This window comes from Vulpes lagopus, chromosome 22, assembly GCF_018345385.1.
Source record: "Vulpes lagopus strain Blue_001 chromosome 22, ASM1834538v1, whole genome shotgun sequence".
In the NCBI taxonomy this organism is placed as follows: Eukaryota; Metazoa; Chordata; class Mammalia; order Carnivora; family Canidae; genus Vulpes; species Vulpes lagopus.
The window spans coordinates 16,249,413-16,263,806 of NC_054845.1; the positions used below are offsets into that span (position 1 = coordinate 16,249,413).

A 14,394-nucleotide genomic window follows, 5' to 3' on the forward strand; every position below is an offset into this window, starting at 1 on the left:
GCTGGATAATATTCCATCACATGGATATACCACAGTTTATTTATCCATCCACATGTGAAGGACCCCTAGGTTGTTCTCAGCTTTTGGTGATTATGGGTAGACCTGCTATAAACATCTCTGTGTAAGGTTTTGTGTGGACATAAATTATCAACTCATGTGTTACTTACAAATATATTGTTTAATCTACAAAAATGTTGGGATTTTGCAGGTATCATTGTTACTCATTTCTAGTTTAATTTCCTTATGGCTTGAAAGCATACTTTGCATGATTTCTATTCTTGTAAATTTGTTCAGATGTATTTTATGGCCCAGAATATGGTCTCTCTTGTTAAATGTTCCATGTGAGCTTGAGAATGCATATTCTGTTGTTGTTGGATGAACAACATGAATTGGCAGAGATGTCAATTAGATCCAGTTGACTGATAATGCTTTTCAGCTTAACGATATGCTTAAACTGATTTTCTGTCTGCTGGTTACTGACAGAGGGATGTTGAAGTCTAACTATAATAGTGGATAGATACGTATAGTTGTGTATTTGTCTGTTTCTCCTTGTAATTCTATTATTATTATTATTATTTTTTTTTGTCACGTATATCGTGACTCTGCTTGTGCACATCAAGGATTGTTGTGCCTTCCTGGAGAACTGACTGCTTTATCATTATGTGATACCCCTCTTTATCCCTGTGTGAAGGATTGGTATTATTTCTTTAAATATTCAACAAAATTCATCTATGAAGTCATCTGGCTTTATGGGAAGATTTAAAAACAAATTAATTCAGTTTCTTTACTTGTTATAGGGCTATTCATATTTCTATTTCTTCTTGAGTCTATTTTGGTAATTTGTTTTTCTAGAAACTTATTCATTTCATCTAAGTTGTCTAACTTGTTAGAATATAGTCATTTATGGTATTTCTTTATAATTCTTTTAATTGCTTTTTCCTTTTTCCTTCCTGATTTTGAGTATTTGGTCTTTCCTACTAATTTCTTGGTCAGTCTAGCCAAAGAGTTTTCAATTTTGTTGATTCTTTCAAGAAGCAATTTGTAATTTCATTGCTGTACTGTTTTTCTATCTTCCATTTCATTGATATCTGCTCTAATCTTTACTCTTAACTTTCTTCTGCTCACTTTGGATTTAGTTTGTTCTTTGTTATCTGGCTTCTCAAAGGAATTTCTGGTAATGGATTTGAGACCTTTCTTTTTTTTTTCTTTCTTTTGTTTTAAAAAAGATCTTATTTACTTATTCATGAGAGAGAGAGAGAGAGATAGGCAGAGGAAGAAGCAGACTACCTGCAGGGAGCCCAATGTGGGACTTGATCTCAGGACCCCGGGATCACAACCTGAGCCAAAGGCAGATGCTCAAACATTGAGCCACAGGTGCCCCTCCTTTCTTTTTTTTCTGACATTTTTTTTCATGATATGTTTATAGCTATAGGTTATACTCTAAGTACTATGTTAGCTGCATTCCATACTTTTTAATTTTATATTTCATTTTCATTCATTTCAAAATATTTTAAAATTTCTCTTGTAATTTATTTCTTCTTTGACTATAAATTTTTAGTTTGTTTGATTTAATTTCCAAATATTTGAGGGTTTCTCAGATTTTTTTCCTATTGGGGATCTTAATGTGTCAGAGAATATACTTGGTATGGTTTCAGTTTTTAAAAATTTATTGAAACTCATGAGACACCTGGGTGGCTATTGGTTAAGCAGCTGCCTTTGGCTCGGGTCATGATCTCAGGGTCCTGGGATGGAGCTATGCACTGGGCTCTCTGCTCAGTGGGGAGTTACTTCTCCCTCTACCCTGGTTCCTCCCTCCCCTGCTTGTGCTCTCTCTCTCTCTCAAATAAATAAAATCTTTTTAAAAATTTATTGAAATTTTTTTTGTGATCCAGCATATAGTTGGAAGAAGCATTTTTAACTTAATTTTTATTTTTTTTATTAAACACTTTTGATTATGATCTAATGCATATACCATAAAATTCATTCTTTTAAAGTCTATAATTCAGTGATTTTTAATGTATTCACAAGACCATGTAACCATCACCACAGTCTAATTCCAGAACATTCTTGTTACTCCTAAAACAAATTAGTACCCATGAGGAGTTATTCTTTTTCCTTTCTCCCATGACCGAGGCAACTACTAATCTACCTTCTGTCTCTATGTATTTGCCTATTTGGGACATTTCATATACACAGAACATAAAATATGTGGCCTTTTGTGTCTGGCTTCTCTCACTTGGCATAATGTTTTTAAGGTTCACCCATACTGCAGCCTGTATCAGATTCCTTTTCAGACTGGATTATATTCCATTATATGGATATACCACATCTTGTTTATCCATTCATCAGTTGATGGACACTTTTTGGCTATTATAAATACTGCTGTGAACATCTGTGTACAAGTTTTTGTGTGGTGTACATTTTTAAGAAGTCTATAATCTCTAGGCTATGAGTTAAGTACCTGTACTCAGGAAATAAGGCTGGAGTGTGTGTGTGTGTGTATCTTTCTGTGTGTGAAGCCAACCCAAGTTCCTGTATGTTTACAAAGAGTCTGTGGGTTTAAGAAGAGGCCAGAAGAGCTGAGTCAACTCTTAATATCTTAGTTTTACCCTACATGCTTCAGCTCTCCCTGGCTACATGCCTCCCCTTCTGTTCTGAACCACAGTGTAAGTGAGCCCTGCTGGGTGGGAAATGAAGCATGATTTCATGGCCAAAGAAGCCAGTGCACAGACACATAAACAGTATATATTTCTATGATGCTTTTGGAATGAAAGGAAAAGTGATATGTATCATTTTATGATTCAAGAAAAGCAATAGTAAAAACCCTACTCTCAAGTTAGCGGGAGAAGAAAATCATCCATCAATCAATGAATGCGATGATGCCCAAATATTACTTTGGTTAGAAAAATAATCCCACATAAACTCCCACTTTTCTCTCCTTTGGATCCTAAAACTTTCATCACCACACTGCAGCGCATCTGTGGAGAAATGCATGTGGTGAGCCAGACAGCTGTTTCCCAGTGTCTTGTAGTTTTATTCCTGGCGGTCAGTCCAGTTTTAGCATTGCTATGAAACTGCGATTTCCCTTTGCCTATCATTTGGCCCTGAAATATTGTGAGGATTCTTCTTCCCTGATCTTCATTCTAAAAATGAATCTAAACACTCTTCATTACCTAAGAAGGCAGAGTTAGGTGATGTTTTTTTTGCAACTCTTTTATCTCATTTTGGATAAAGATAGTGAAGTGAGCTGGGAATGAATATAGGAAACCAAAGGGTAAAAAATGTTCTCCTTGAATAAGGGAAATCCGATACAAGGTAAGAGAGATACAGTGCTTGACTAAAAGTTGGCCTGATTTGACCAAATAAAACTTCATGTGACATATTAAGGTATACTTTTATAAGACAAGAGATTCTGTACCTGCTTGTTGAAATATCCTCAAAAGGGTAGAGGATCTCTCCATTGTTACAGATTTCACAGATGAACCCCTTCTGGCTACAGAGACTGCAGCTGTACACGTGTGAGGTGGCAAATTTAATGACCTTGCCCAAGAATGGAGCCAGCTTCCCCTCTATTACCTGCGGAAAGAGAAATGGGACAGGGAAGCAAATCCATTGAGAACAGAAGTCTTGCAGACCCAACAAGACTGGAATTCCTTTCCTTTACACAACAGGAAAACCTCTAATTATAATTTCTCAGCAACTCTGAGAAAGAAAAGAGAGTATTTTCACTCCAAAAGAACTCTCTGGTTTAAACCACTGGAGGTTGGAAAATGAAGATGTTGAAACTTCTTTTGTATTCCTCTTTCACTGTAGCATGATATAGGGAATTGAGAAACAACAAATGGGGAACGCTACTTTCATAGACCAACTTACTGTTATTGTGTGCTATTAGAGGAATGGGGTAGATTTTCCCAAGATTAGAAAACATGCAAGGTAAACATTAACGTAGAATATTATGTTGTAAATTCAATAATACCTATCCTCTGATGAGTTAATAGTATAGCTTCTTTTACCATCTTCCCCAAAACATGTAAGAAATGTGGAAAAATAGGTTTCTTTTGGTGCTGATAATAAGTATGTTAATATAAAGAGATTGCAATTCGACAGTCTGAGAGCTGCATTCAGCCTGAGGATTTTTTTTTTTTATTTTAGTGTTTTAAAAAATGATCCAATTTGATAACTGGGAGATTTCACAGAAAAATCCTGAATTTGGGCTTTTTGGGAAAAATAATCAGATTTAGCAAAACCCGGCCTGAATTCCAACATGATGATGATCCTGATTATGAGTAGGGGCTGCTTGCTCCCACAGAAGCACATGTTCTGCGGTTGACAGTTGTCCCCTTCTAGGTCCTACTATTTTGAATCTGCCTGCATACCACCATTACGTTACCTGTTGGCCTGCAAACATCCATGAGTCTGGAACCAATGGTTAGTCAGATCCCTTTTCACTTAAGTAATGCTGAATGAGCTTCAAAGACTTCAGCAGTTCAAAACTGATATGAAAAAAATCTGCCTTCTTTCTCATCCATGCATGGGTATATACATGCTGATTTTGACATAACGAAGATTCAATTTAATTTGGAAATAGCTAGAAATAACTGGTAATAGCTGGATACTTTCACATCATGGAATAATCTCATGATGTTTTAAAAATGAAGAGAACAAATTGGAAAAGCAGATCTTTCACTGTGTGTGTATATAGTTTTTTTGTATTTTTAAAAACAATATATATTATTTTTGTATTAAGATACAGAAAGTGAACAAAAATAAATGTTCACTGCTTTATAAGAGTGGATTTTCTTTTTCTTAATAAAGAGAATAGAAATTATGCTGGCTGTTTTTTGAGTCAAGCAAGTACATTTTCTGCCATCCTTTTACACTCTCCTCTGCACTTCTTTCAGGAAGCCATAGGCCAACCTCCTTTTATTTATATTTTCTCAAGAGCCATTAACATTGATGAACCCCAATAACGTGTACTCCTAATACCACCACATGATATACACTTTCTAAGAAATAACCACTACCAAATCTTATACCAACCACCGGTAAACACTTTCCAATGTGTCATAGGGTTATTTCTAAATTGTGGTAACAACAGTTCAGCAGAGTTTGGTTTTATTTATGTTCCTCTTTACTAAACAACCAAGGTTAATGACACATTCAGAGATGCACGAACAAAATATAGCTCAGTTGGGGGAAAACATCAGGATATAGAACAGTCCAGAAACCAGGTGAGTAAAGATTTTTTGGAGGAACTGAGGGTGAGAAGGGAATATGTGGAAGAAAGTTATTATCTAGGGTCTAAAGGAGAAGGTTGGGCATCTTATGCATAAAGGTTTTTGTTTTTTTTTTCTGTTAGAAAACTTCCTTGAGACAAAGGGTGTGAACATTTTGAAGGCTTTTGAAATATTTCACCAAATTTACACTGCCAGAAATGTAAATGTATTTCTATCGGAAGACTTTAATAAGCTTTAAAAAATTAATCTGAGGACTGGTATCTTTATAATATTTATTCTCCTTATCAAAGGACCTTACCCATATCTCCATTTTATTAAATCTTCATTTGTTATTGCTTAATAAAGTTTTGGGTTATTTTTCCCTGTATAAGCAACTCACACTATTATTTAGGTTATTTTAGGGTTAAACTTTTATATAATACTTTTCCTTATTAGCTATTGCTGGTTTTAGAATATATTGACATTTGAGTATATCTTATATATAACTATTTCACTGAATCTTCATGAATGCAAATCACTTTTAGGTGATTCTTTTGGGTTTTCTGAAAGTAATAACTTGGTCCCTTCCTTTCTAATGTTATATCTCTTATTTATGTTTCATGTCTTATTTCATTGTACAGTGACCCTAAAATAATTTGACGTAATGGTGTTAGCAGATATTCTCGCTATTTCCATGAGAATTAAACTGGAAATTATGTAGTCTACAGTGAATGGTTCGTTTTCTCCATCAAACACGTATAGTCATTCACCACATTTATTAATTCCCTCTCCTTTTTAATAGCAGCTTTGAGATACAATTAACATGCCAAGTAATTCACCTATGTAAAGTCTACAGTTAAATGGTTTTTAGCATATTCACAGAGTTGTATGCCATCATCATAGTCAGTTGTAGAACATTTCACCAACACTTGCAAAAAACCCTATACCTATTAGTAGTTGTTCCTTTTCCCCCCATAACCTGTCTCCTCCCCACCAAGCCCTAAGGAACCAATAATCTTTTTTTTTTTGTCTCCATAAATTTACCTCTTCTGGACATTTCATATAAATAGACTCATACAATATATGGTTTTTTAATGACTGCTTCTTTCAGCATAATGTTTTCAAGGTTCATGTTGATTCTCTTGAATATCTCTGGTATAAGTAAGTCTCTTTTTCCTGTCTTGCCAGCTATTAACACTCCTCTCTAGATTAATGAAATCATTTTCTAGTTTTACTTCTGGAAGCCAGTCTTTTCCCTCTGGTTCATCCACAGCATATATACTAACCAATTTTGGACATCATCTTTATCAAATATCATCTCTTCTTTCAAATCTTGGTGAATTCTTATTTTGTTATTAATAAAAGTTCACTCATTCATTTCATAAAATTATATTGAGTTACAATGTCCTATATACTCACTAAAGGAGTGAACCAGATAAGACTAGAACTTACGTTTTTGCTTGGTGTGCAAGCGTCTCCATTAACTTATTCCATACTATTTATCCAGGCTCATTTTCCATTTCTTACTACATAACTTCCATTTTAAGAAAACTTTTCCCTGTGTAGAATATGCTTACTTTTGCTCTTGTGCCTTCACCCATGTCATTTCCTGTCTTAAGTTTCACTTCTTAACACATATTTATATTTCACCTAGGCTTCATGGCTCAGATCTAGTCAGTTTCATCTGGAAAGCCATCTTTGGCTACTTCAACTGTTACACTTCTCTTGTGCTTCATACAATTTACTTTTATATAATTTAATACAGAACTTGATGCTGTTTTGTACTCTTTACTATTGTTTAACATGTGATTGTTTTGCTTAATCCAACCAGATTGAACATATAAAAATGGTGATACTGACTGTAAAACAGTGACTTTACCTATAAAATGGTGATTTTATATGGAACGATATAAGAATGTAAATTGCTTCAAGGCAAAGACTGAGTCTCACACTTGTTTTAAATATCCCTTCTGCCAGGGACATGAGTTCTTGTTGATTGACCAAGGATGCCTTCTTATTTTTCCTCCTTGCCAGCAGCAGTCACATCTTAGGGGTGTCTTTGTGTCACAAACATTTTTAATCATTCTGCTGTGTGATTTAGGGAAGAGCATAAAGAGTGTGAGGACCTGGTGGCTGCTCAGCTGTTCACGAACTTTTTTTGCTTCTTTATACTTAATTAATTGCTTTTTCTATTTGTTAGCGTAGGGTTCATGGCCATGTTCCAAAGAGCTGATGATGCTGAAAGTTTTTCCTCCAGAAAAGTGAGGTAATAGTCTATACATTTATTTTAGAATGTACACACATTTCTTTAATAGTATAGAAAAGAAAACTATAGGTACAGATATATTTAGGACGTTTAAAGCTTGTCTTTGAATACAACTACTAGCAGCACTGGAAACAGAATCCAGCTCTTCTGGCTTCTGGTCTAGAAGTTTTATCACCACAAAGAAGTAGGTTCTAAGTATGAAATCTCCTTGGTTCAAAAAAAAAAAAAAACCAAACTCCTTGGTTCTTTTTAAAAATCAGATATATCTTCGCTTTGGATGATTGCTTAAAAAGAAATCAAGTATCCTACACCCCTACCACCTCCTCCTGCCTCCAAGAGTCTTGCAACTTACACTCCCAATTCCTATCCATCTTGGTGGAGCCTTAAGGTTAGGAACATATTCCATAAACACCACAAAGAGGATGGCCTCACAGAAGACCAAAGCCTAAGGAGCCACTATCTTCAGGGTCCAAATGAGAACCAAGTAGAAAAGGGCCACCAGGATGCCGATGGGTCTGGAAAATGACTATGGGTAGGGAAAAGTCAAATGTCCAATAAGCCAACAAGCTTGCCAGCAACCACACAGCCTGAGAGAAGTCACACATGAGACCTCTTCTGTGTCAACCCTAAATTGGAGCACTTCCCCGGGTAGTGTTACTACCTAGAGTAACAACAGTCTTCAATAGGGCCCGGCATGGGGAAAAGTTCTGCAAACTGGGTATTTAGATTAGAGTTGATCCAGGGGATTCTGATACCACTGAGAGCAAGCCAGGACTGATCAGGACAAAGAAAACCACAAAAGTACTTCCTTAATAAAACTGGCCAAAGCTTGTTTAAAAAAAGAAAAAAACCTAACCTTCGTAGTTTTAGCTTGACAACTTGGCTGTATTTTTCTGGTGTGTGGTAGTTTGATTCACCAGGGAGTCTCCCAGAGAGGCTGACATTACAGAGTTTTCCATATTCCCTCAGAACTTACTTGTCTCTGGGTACTGGGAAACAGCAAAGCAGAGTGGAAAAGGCAAAGCTGATCTGAGTACCTATTCTAGTTCATCCGCTTTCCAGCCACGAGATGTTGGCAAATTACTTAACCTTTTTGAGCCCCAGTTTATCAACTGAAAAGTTAGGATAATACCTACCTCGTAGGGTCGAAGGACGGATCAGATTTAATATAATGAAAGCACTGGATATAATGTCTAACTTAGAGCAAGTAATTAATAAATAATAGCTTATTATTTATCTTAATCTAAATAGAAACTTTAGATGATTTAGATTCATTCCAACTTTCAAACACTTGAGATTTACAGCAGGGGGAGAAAAGGTCTTTTTTTAATATGTCATTTCTAAAGGGAGAGAGAGTGAGAAAGAGAGAGGTGGGAGGAGGAAGGGCCAAGGAAGAGGAAGAGAGAGAATCTTCAGCAGGTTCCATGCTCAGTGCAGAGTCTGACTCGGGACCTGATCTCACAACCCTGGGATCATGACCTGAGCTGAAAACAAGAGTCAGAGGCTGAATGAACGGAGTCCCTCAGGCACCCTACATATCATCTTTTAAAAGGTATCAAATTGTCTTTCTGTTGGATGGAATCAGTAGCAATTAATGTAAAGCGGTCAGTTCCATTCCCTCCAACACTGCTGTTAATAAAGGAACAAGGCTTCTTTTTGCCAGGCAGGATGCTGGGGAAAGACAGTTAACACACCTCAAGCTTGATTTGACTCACTCATATAACACCTTAGCAACACTTGGAAACTATCTTTCTTAATCTTTTCTTGCTTGTAATTAGTCACAGGTTAATATAACTTTATAATAACCCATCAAAAGTCACAAGGCCATTCCATGTTTAGCATAACAGGCTTGTGATTTCCGTTAATCAGGTGGTCATTTAGGGATGTCAGGAGTGAAGGTGAAATAGAACTCTGAGATAAGGTTGTTATCCTTCCACTTATTTTCCTCAAATGGCCAGTCTACGTGAACAAAATCATGACAAAGTAGTTAGCAGAAGACATCTGTAGCTCTTCCCCATATCCCAGCCCCCTGACTACTACTCATCTTCTTTGTACCAAACTGCCCTATCTCCTTGAGAAAAGGCAGATGTCCAAAATGGGGGAAAACTGTTTGCTTCTGTTTTCCATTATACTTAATTTCTTGTCCTAAGGAAGGTACTACTCTGATTGACTTATTTGGAGAGTGTGCATATGTGAGAGGTATTTTACTGGTCAGGTAGTCAAAGAATATATACTTTCATTTGTAATTTAAAGTTATGTGTCCCTGAGCTCTGGTATTATATGTTGGCAAATTGAATTTAAATAAAATAAATAAAATTATGTGTCTTCTCATCACATGGTAGGATAAGGACAAAAGGAAACATCAAGCTGGTATCTTCACAATTCTATTTTTTACTTTTGCAATCTTTCTACAATTCTTTTCACTCATTTCAGGTACTTCTAAAACTCAAGGAGCTGGCAAATGTCACTTTTCATCATCCAGTTGGTTGACAAATATAACAAATGTGCTTACCCTTCTTGTGTGACTGCAGCCCACGAAAGCTGCCTGGTTGAACTTCCAGCTCAGGGATACACACATTTTCCCCCCTTTCTATTCTGGTCAAGATGGTCAGCATTGGAATTTGAGGCCTATGGCTTTCTTGCAGACTAAGACAACAGACTTTATTTGATTTACTTTCTTGCAGACCAATCAAAAATTACAATTAAGTTAAAAAATAACCTAGTGCTGCCTTCTCCAAACCACAGTTTCAGAAACAGCTGCTTATTACTCATGTGTGGCACCAGGAAATTGCAGTGTCATGTTCAAGGTCTGTGGCCAATAGAGATCTGTGGGATTGGGAAAAGGGCACAAATGATTCTTTTATGTCCGTTACCTTCACTCCCTTGGCACCACAACACCATTCAAAATCTACAGGGGGAGAGGGACAGACCACTAGTAACTTGGGCAAGAAAAGAGGAAAAACTCTTTCTCATTGAATTTCTTTATGCAGTGGCTCATTCTTTCCCCCTGATTTGTCAAGTTACCTTCCATTTCAATACAAGCATTCCTCAGCCATTGTGTAACATCTAGATTCTGGACAACTGTTGGGAATACTGTGATGAAGAGGGCTGTTGCACTTGACAAATGGCCCCTCCTTAAAAGTCTAACCAGAAGACCCCATTCACGGTAAACAAAGCCACCTGCCACTCATTGGTAACAAGCTAGCTTGATGAAATGAAAGAATCAAAACTGTCACACACTGTAAAATGATTTCAAATATAATTTAGTTTGCATTTGCTTGGCCAGAGGACTATGAAAGGTTTTGCTATTTTTTCTCTGCCATTTCTCAGCTGTAACAGGTGGGTACTGTGAAGTCCAGTGACCTTGGTCAGGTGAGTTTGTAGAGAGCTAGGAAAAAACAGTGTAGATTCTGCTCAGGTTTGAAAACCCTAACAGTAAGAGTATTCTGAATCTTCATTCAATTCTAAATTTTTCTTAATTGTAAGTCCTTAAAAATATAAAATAAAAAGCATACCACCATATTATTTTTCTTAAAAACAGAAAATAACTAGAGGCGCCTGGTTGGCTCAGTCAGCACAGTATGCGACTCCAGATCTTGGGGTCGTGAGTTCACCCACATTGGGTGAAAAAGGGGGAAAAAAAGAAAACAAGTAGTATAAGGGATTTTCCTATTTCAAAAAGTTTGTTAAAACCCTACTTTCCCATAATTAACCTTTGAGCTCCTTTTTTCTTTTTCTAAAGAAAGACAGCACAAGTCAGGGAAGGGGCAGAGGGAGAGAATCTCAAGTGGACTCCATGTTTTTTTTTTTTTTTAATTTATGGACTCCATGTTAAGCAGAGCCCGATGCAGGCCTTGATCTCACAACCCTGAAACCATGACATAAGCTGAAACCAAGAAGCTGAGGCTCAACCGACTGAGCCACCCAGGTGTCCCTGAGCTCCTTATAATGGCTCAGTGCTGGGAGGTTGGTGTGTAAACAGAAAACTTCTCTGATCAGCTGCTCCCTCTCACAGGACCGAAACTTTGGCTAATCAAGCACTTTGCTGCAGGTGGACTATGATGTCACCAATTAGCTATTATCTGAGCCCTTCCCAAAGGTGACAATTTCAACTTAGACTTTGTAAACTATGTGATAATTTAATCTAGTGTTGATGTAATTGGGTAGATTAGGGTATGGCCATCATCATTTCCATCAAATTGCATTTTGCTTCCTGCTGGAAACAGTCTCAGGGAATAAAAGAAAAACAATTTCCTTTGGTGAGTGAATGGCAAAGATAAATCCCAGAACACAAATTTCTTATTCAGAAAAATATATGGGATGGGGCCTACTTCAGATAATTTTTTCTGCACTAGGTAAAGTGCCTCCATGGCCACGACCCCAAGGAACTTCAGAGGAAGCATTTGCAAAGGGTGAGTACATGTATTTATGAGGAAAATGGATTAAAATATTTTAAATCGAGACAGTTCCAGAAAATTCCCATGGTCAGCAGGGTTTTACTTCTCTATTGAGTTAATTAGTTGTATGTCTGAAATAAATCATATTTAGGTCTTTATTGTTCATTTTGGCTTAAGATACTAGTGAGTCACTGAAAAGTAAGGAGACTTCCTAAGTGGTCTTTTACACTCAGCTTCCTTACTTCATATCTGAGAAAACCAAGGCCCCGTGATGCCGTGAGCTGCTCAAGATCACTCAGCTGATTGGTGGCAGACCCAGAGTCTCCCTGTTTAAGCAACCTTTCACTATTCGAGGAAGGGATACTTTTAGGGCATCTGAGGTCAGAGAGCAGCTCCTGGGTTTGGTTCAGCCTGGGAATTCTGAGGTTCCTGGATGTCTACTGACCCACCATGTATAAACAGAGGATTTCTAAACTGACTCAGTCCCAGCATGAAAGCAAGATGCACTGTCTACATCTCTATCTACATCTACCCACAATTTTGATCCAAACTAGACCTGCCTTTGGCTTACAGAAACACTTTTTTGTCCAACATATTCTCTTCTCGTATAACAATTCTCTTAAATGGTCACATCTTGTGTTGTTTTCTGAATATGGAATATGATTTTGAATACCTCATTATTCTTAGATTACTAGGATATTCACTGGTTAAAGTAACCACCAAATTCTGTGGCAAAAATGGACTTAACATCAAGTTAAACCCTAGCCTACTTACCAAAAGTAGAGAAGTAACTTCGTAAAAGGAGAAGCAACTACAGCTGGAAAGAGCAAAGCAAAACAAAACAACTCCACCTATGCATGTAACGTGGGAGAAATGAAAGAAGTATGCTTTTCAGAGAGGGCTCGAGTAGAGACCAATATAAAACATCTTAACAGAAAACAACAAAAGACTCCACACTTGAAGGAGAAAGATATCCGGAGAAATAAAAGCAGCATTACCTGATTACATAAGGATAGGAGAGACATAAAAGGCCAAAAGAAAGGGAAGGAGAAGTAGGGAAAGGATGGAAACAGGAAAAAAAAATTAAGAAATAGTAAGAAGCAAAATTGAAATGGTCACAGAAACAAAGGAGAGCGTTGACTGTGGGCTGAGATGGCAGCGAGGCGGCCAGGTTTCCATCCCAGCCGTGCGTGTCCCCATGAGCTGAGCAACCTTTTGTAAGTCACTTCACTTCTCCGTGCCTCGGCTTCCTCATCCACAGAATAAAGGGATTGCACGAAGTCATTCCAAAGTGAAGGATCAATAAGGGTCCCTCTCAGTTTGAAGATTCTATGATTTTGTGATTAACCAACAGGGAAAACATCAAAAGAAGCTTGTTGAATACCCCCAGGAATGTAGAAAGGGAATATCTGGGGAGATAGATAAAAGGTGAGTTTAACCAGACTAATTAGAAGATACCCAAGGAAATTTTCAAAAGAAGTGAAATAATGTCACCAGCTTTTTATTCCTCTGCTTGCTGAGTGCCATTCAAAGAGGGAGTTAATGCTTTTTAGGAATCATCCCCTCACAGGTGTGCAACCAGATATCAGTTTTCCCGAAGACGTCTGCAAATCCCTTCCTTTCATCAATGCATTTAATTAGTTAAAGTTTAGATAGCACTTACGGACGAAAGGCACAATATAAGTGCTCAAAATTATTATTACTTAACAGCTTTTATGAGACCAGCAATGCCTAAGACTAAATGAGAAACCAAAATTAGTTTCTGGCTAGAAGGTTGTGATCTAATAAATTGCTGGGTTATTGATGTGAGGAAAAACAACCCTGCATATAAACTGAAATAGGTGCTCTTTATTAGCTTGCATGCCATTGTCCTAAGACAGCTGGTAATTTTTCTTCCTTGCCTCAAGGAGTCAACAAGTAGTAAACCACCACTTACCGTGCAGTACTGATTATGATTTCATACATCCTGTTTTTCAAGAATATTATCTGCTGTGTTTGTAGCATCTGTATGCTGGACATCTGTATACCCAAGATATGGATTCAAATATATATGGGAACTTACCATACAATAAAAGTGGGGAAAGATAGGTTATTTAATAAATAATGCTGGGGTAACTGGTTAGACATTGTGGAAAAAATACAACTGAATCTCTAACTCATTTCATAAAAGAAGTAACTGCAAATAAATTGGAAGATTTAAATACAAAAAGAAAACCATAAAAGTATTTTAAAACTACAAAAAATATTAGAGAAAAATGTTAGAAAAATATTTATGTGGGGCAAATATTTTATAATCTTAGAAGCCATAAGAGTGATAAATGTGAATATGTAAAATTAAAAAATTAGTAAAGTACAAAATACTACTTACAAAGTGACATGACAAAAACAAACTGGGATAGTTCCCATTTATATAAAAAAGTGCCAATTTCCTTAATATAGAAAGAGCTCTTTTAAACTAATGAGAAAAGACTAATAACATAATTTAAATACAGGTTAATGAAATAAACAGGCAATT

At 36.7% G+C, this 14,394-nt stretch overlaps 1 protein-coding gene across 3 annotated transcripts in view; it reads right to left on the minus strand.

Annotated features, from left to right (window-relative positions):
* PLEKHM3 (pleckstrin homology domain containing M3) overlaps positions 1-14,394 on the minus strand; it is a 174,121-nt gene that overhangs the window by 22,703 nt on the left and 137,024 nt on the right. For all 3 annotated transcript variants that reach the window (XR_005985002.1, XM_041737121.1, XM_041737120.1), the window contains exon 7: positions 3,419-3,576. Coding sequence is in view for 2 of the 3 variants with exons in the window: in XM_041737121.1 (XP_041593055.1) it covers positions 3,419-3,576 (158 nt within the window). In the remaining variant the exon portion in view is untranslated. The remainder of the gene's footprint in view (positions 1-3,418; positions 3,577-14,394) is intronic.